The following is a 4193-nucleotide window of genomic DNA, read 5'->3' as shown; positions in this document are numbered from 1 at the left end:
CTGGGGAAAAGGAGGCAATTTATGGCTCAGGGAACAACCTTAAAATAGCTCTCTCTTAGTCCTAAAATGCAGTGTTTAAATTTATAGAAAAACCCACAGGTTCCTGGCAGCTGGGCGCTGCAGCTGGCAACCCACAGGCTGGCCAAGGCAGGCCCCACTTTCACCCCACCGCAGGCTGCCCTCCATCAAAGCTGCCTGTCTCCCCCACCCCTTTCCAAGTGTCCCAAGCCCCCAGCTTCCAAGCAGCCAGACCAGCGCTGTGATTTTTCAAAAAGATGCAAAAACTTTTTTTAATTAAAAAAACAGCAAAAGTCTTATAAAAACGAACCAGGCAGCCAAAATGCCCACTTGTCTCCTTATTTACAGTAATACAATATCTGTCACAGTCGCTATGTACAATATTATAAAAAATGTTGCGAACAGTACAAATTAAGGCTGTATTTTTTTCACAAGGCATCAAGCCTCGATCCTCTAGTGTAGACCCGGTGGGGGAAAGACGACGCTTAATTATTGCACCATTTTGAAAACAAAACTCGTCAAGGAGGATCGTGGTCTTCTCCCACCGGGCCTTCAGTCTCTGATGGGGGCCAGGGCGTCGTCGTCGTCGTCGTCGTCGGGGGAGCCCCCTCGGTGGCCACGCTGTGCCCGACCCGGTCCTTTAGGCCCAATAAATACCAGTCACAGTTTTGAAGGGGGCCGCGCCCGGCGCGTGGGACCCGCCACGGCCGCGCGCGGATGGGCGGGGGGCGTCCAGGCTACATGTGCCGCTTCATGTGTAGCGCCAGGTGGTCGGAACGCGAGAAGGCACGGTCGCACAGGTGGCACTGGAATGGCCGGTGGCCCGTGTGCTTGCGGTAGTGGCGCGTAAGTTCGTCTGAGCGCGCAAACTTCCAGCCGCAGCCGTCCCAGTTGCAGTGGTAGGGCTTCTCGCCTGCAGGGAGGGAGCGAGAGCGGACCTCAGTTTCCTCCCCTGAGACTCGGCTGCCCGCCTGTGGCCCTGGTGCGTAGACACTCACCCCGATAGTGGCTCCTCTAACGCGTGCGATCTACCACTAACCAGCTCCTTAAGGCGCTCCCCCTTACATTTTGAACCTTTAAGGATCATAGGCAAGTGTCCCTCACTAGCGGACCTCCTGATTCTAGTCCCCAGGGAATCCGAAGAGCGCACAGTCCACTCTCTACTGCTTGGAGCCACGCCCCCAGAGGAGTTCTAAGCTTGCATACTCTCCCCAACATTCTAAGAGTCTCCCTAAGGTTCCTAAGTGCACACTCCCTCCCCAAAGTCCTAAGCCACTCTCTCAGGAGAGTCCTAAGCGTGCTCCCCACCCAACATTGTTACAGAGTTCCCCTAAGGGTCCTAAGAGCTCGCCCCACCCAATTTCCCGGGCCACGCCCCCAGGGGAGTCCTAAACGCGCGCCCCCACCCCAATCTCCTGGACCGTGCCCTCTGGGGGGTTTTTGAGAGCGCCCCTCCTCCTGCGCCCCCCACGCCGTCCGCTCTCGCTTCCCACCTGTGTGAGTGCGGAGGTGCGCCTTGAGGTGCGAGCTCTTGGTGTAGGTCTTGCCGCAGCCGGCGTAGCTGCAGGTGTGCGTGGCGGTGCGCTTGCGCGGCCAGGAGCGGCGGCCGCGCTTGGGTTTGGCCTCCAGCAGCTCCAGCGGGGACGCAGGCGGCGTAAGGAGACCTCGGGCGGCGGGCGGCGCCAAACCCAGAGCTGCGGCGGCTGCAGCGGCCGCCGCGTCATCGAAGAGACCGAAGGCGGCGGGTGCGGGCGGTGCGTAGTGAAGGCCGGGCCCGGGAGCTCCGAAGCCGGGGCCTCCGAAGGGCGGCGGGAAAGGGGCGCGCGGGCCAGATGCAGGCAGCCGTGCGGGGCCGTCGGGGCTGAGCGGCGGCGTGTCGGGCGGCGGCGGGGGGCGGCCCCCGGGGCCTCGCATGCACGCGGCGGCCGGGCCCGGGGCACCCTCGCGCTTGAGGGCCCGCGGCCCGCGGGCCAGGCCCGGAGCGCAGCCGTAGCCGCCGCCGCTGTCCGCTTCGGGGGGCTCGGCCTTTACCAGGCGGCCTGGCGGCGTCAGCAGGAAGCGGCCGTGCAGCGAAGGCCCCGGCTGCACGTCCAGCTCGGGCCGCAGCAGCTCGGACACCAGGCTGCCCGCGGGGGCGCCGTAGGCCGGAGGGGCGCCGGGCTCGGGGTAGTAGAACGCAGGCGGTGGGGGTGGCGGCGGTGGCTCCGGGGCGGCCTCAGCGCCCAGGCCGTCTAGCCCCATGGACAGGATGAAGTCCAGTACACTGTTGAGGTCGTCGTCGGTGCCGCCTGACTCGGGCTCTGTGCGCGGCCAGCGCTGTGGGTGACAGGGCGATGGGGCACGGACGTGAGCGCGCGGCGGGGCCTGGGGACCGCCGCCCGCTGCCTGCGTTCTACTACCCTGAGCCCGTCGTTCCCGCCGCCTACGTTCTACTACCCTAAGCCCACCGTCCCCGCCGCCTGCGTTCTCCTACCCCGCAGCCCACGTTCTACTACCCTGAGCCGGCCGCCCCCGCTGTCCCTGCCGCCCTCACCTCCTGCAGGCCGCGCTCGCGACACGGGCTGGCGAAAGTGGAAAAGGACGGCAGGATGGGCTCGCTCAGCGCCATGGCCGGGACCCGGGGCCGACGCGGTTTCGGACACCGGTGAACGGCTGTATGGGCGCGGGCGGGGACGGCTCTGCGGGCAGCGGCTGGGCCCGCCCAAGCCTTATAGACGCGGCGCGCGCGGGGGCCGGGCCAAGGCGGCGGCGGCGGAAACGCGTCCCGGATGGGGACGAGCTCCGGGCGCAGCCTAAATTTAGCCGCGGTATATAAGCCGGCGGGCGGCGGCGGCCCTGGCCACTGCGGCCGCCAGGGCCCTGCGCCGCCCGCCCGCCCCTTGCGCGCTGCCGGGCCCGCCCCCGCGCGTCTCCCTGGCGACGGTATCAACACGCGCTGCACAACAGCGGCGGGACGCCCAGGGATCCCCGGGGTGCCCCGTGGGCTCCCGCCTGCGCGCCGACGGGGAAGACCTGGAGCGGGGGTGGCATCCGGGACTCAGTGGAACGCTGGGCCCCGTGGCCTCCCGGGATCCCTGATGGATGGGGAGAATGGGCCCCAACGCCTCAGAGCGGCCCCCAGAATCCTGGATGTATGGGGTGACTGGGTCCCACAACCTCAGAGTAGGGTTCCTTGGGAACCCTCATGGATGGGGAGATTGAGATTCTCAGGACTGATGATGGGTGGAGAGACTCAGCCCCTCATTTTCTTGGGGCCCATCTAGCCTGACCCACTGTTACAGCTTGAAAAAACTTTGCATGAGGACATCAAGAAATGTTCAGTCTTTGAGACTCTGTCCCTCGAGGAAATCCTTTAGACTAAGGAAACTGAGGCCCGGGGGTCCTGGGAGAGGCGTGAGGTCTTGGCGGCCGGCAAGCCTGGTGACTTTACTGACTTGCATGGCTGGAGAATCTAGACAAGATGACAATCTCTCCTCCAACACAGACCCAGCACCGGGTGGGTGGGTGGGGGCAAAGGGAACAAGCCCCTCGGGTGAGCATCTTAAACATACCACCTGGGTCCCCTATACTGTAGCCCTGCCAGCAAGGGACTGTCACTCCCATTGTCATTTTATGGGCACTGGGAACAGAACGACCAACAGGCAGATAAACTCCCCTGCCCTTGGGGCTTCTACTCTAGTGGGAGGAGAATATAAAATAAACATGTTGGAGATAGGGGCCTTTTGGAAAAATAAAGCAGGGGAGAGGGGTAGAAAGTGAGTGTGTGTGAGGGAGGAGAGAGAGGATGGTGAAATTTAGAACTTCACCAAGGAGGAGTTGAGTGAATCAAGACCTGGAGGAAAGGGGAGCCAAGTGGGTATTAGAAGGAGACTATCTGATGGTGTGACCTGGAGCCAGCATCCAGCCTTGGCCTCTTGACCCCAGAGCCCAAGTTCTGGGCATGGAGGCATCCAGAGTCAGCCTGAGTCCCCTGGCCAGGTGGCGAGGGGTGCAGGCAGCTCCTGCCCTGGAAGCCTTCCCTGGGAACCAGAAGGGCTTTGCCACTGACAGCAGCTGGAGTGCCACAGACCAGGGCAGCTGCAGGAGGTGGCCTTGGCATGACATAGGTGCCAAGGAACCCCTTTTGGGTCCACAATCCTAGACCCTCCCAGCTGGAAAGAGCCTCAGAGGTATGC

The 4193-nt window shown here is 63.4% G+C and overlaps 1 protein-coding gene across 1 annotated transcript; it reads right to left on the bottom strand.

The window, feature by feature from the left end:
• Positions 1-258: 258 nt before the first annotated feature.
• On the bottom strand, positions 259-2746 carry KLF2 (KLF transcription factor 2). Its single transcript, XM_039867706.1, has 3 exons — positions 2552-2746; positions 1512-2334; positions 259-931 (listed from the first exon to the last, which is right to left on the bottom strand). Exons 1-3 carry the CDS (start codon positions 2624-2626, stop codon positions 756-758), a joined length of 1074 nt encoding a protein of 357 aa, XP_039723640.1. The 5' UTR covers positions 2627-2746; the 3' UTR covers positions 259-755.
• Positions 2747-4193: the final 1447 nt, after the last annotated feature.

Source organism: Pteropus medius, unplaced genomic scaffold, assembly GCF_902729225.1.
Source record: "Pteropus medius unplaced genomic scaffold, Ma_sr-lr_union100, whole genome shotgun sequence".
Classification (NCBI taxonomy): Eukaryota; Metazoa; Chordata; class Mammalia; order Chiroptera; family Pteropodidae; genus Pteropus; species Pteropus medius.
The sequence above is the reverse complement of the archived record's forward strand: the minus strand, read 5'-3'. Positions and strand labels throughout refer to the sequence as shown.

Bases quoted from the DNA above. Each gene is read 5' to 3' on its own strand.
- KLF2 (XM_039867706.1), bottom strand. From the start codon at position 2,626: ATGGCGCTGAGCGAGCCCATCCTGCCGTCCTTTTCCACTTTCGCCAGC. The intron at 2,335-2,551 runs GTGAGGGCGGCA...TGTCACCCACAG, and splicing joins GCGAGCGCGGCCTGCAGGAG to CGCTGGCCGCGCACAGAGCC. The intron at 932-1,511 runs GTGGGAAGCGAG...CCCTCCCTGCAG, and splicing joins GCACCTCCGCACTCACACAG to GCGAGAAGCCCTACCACTGC.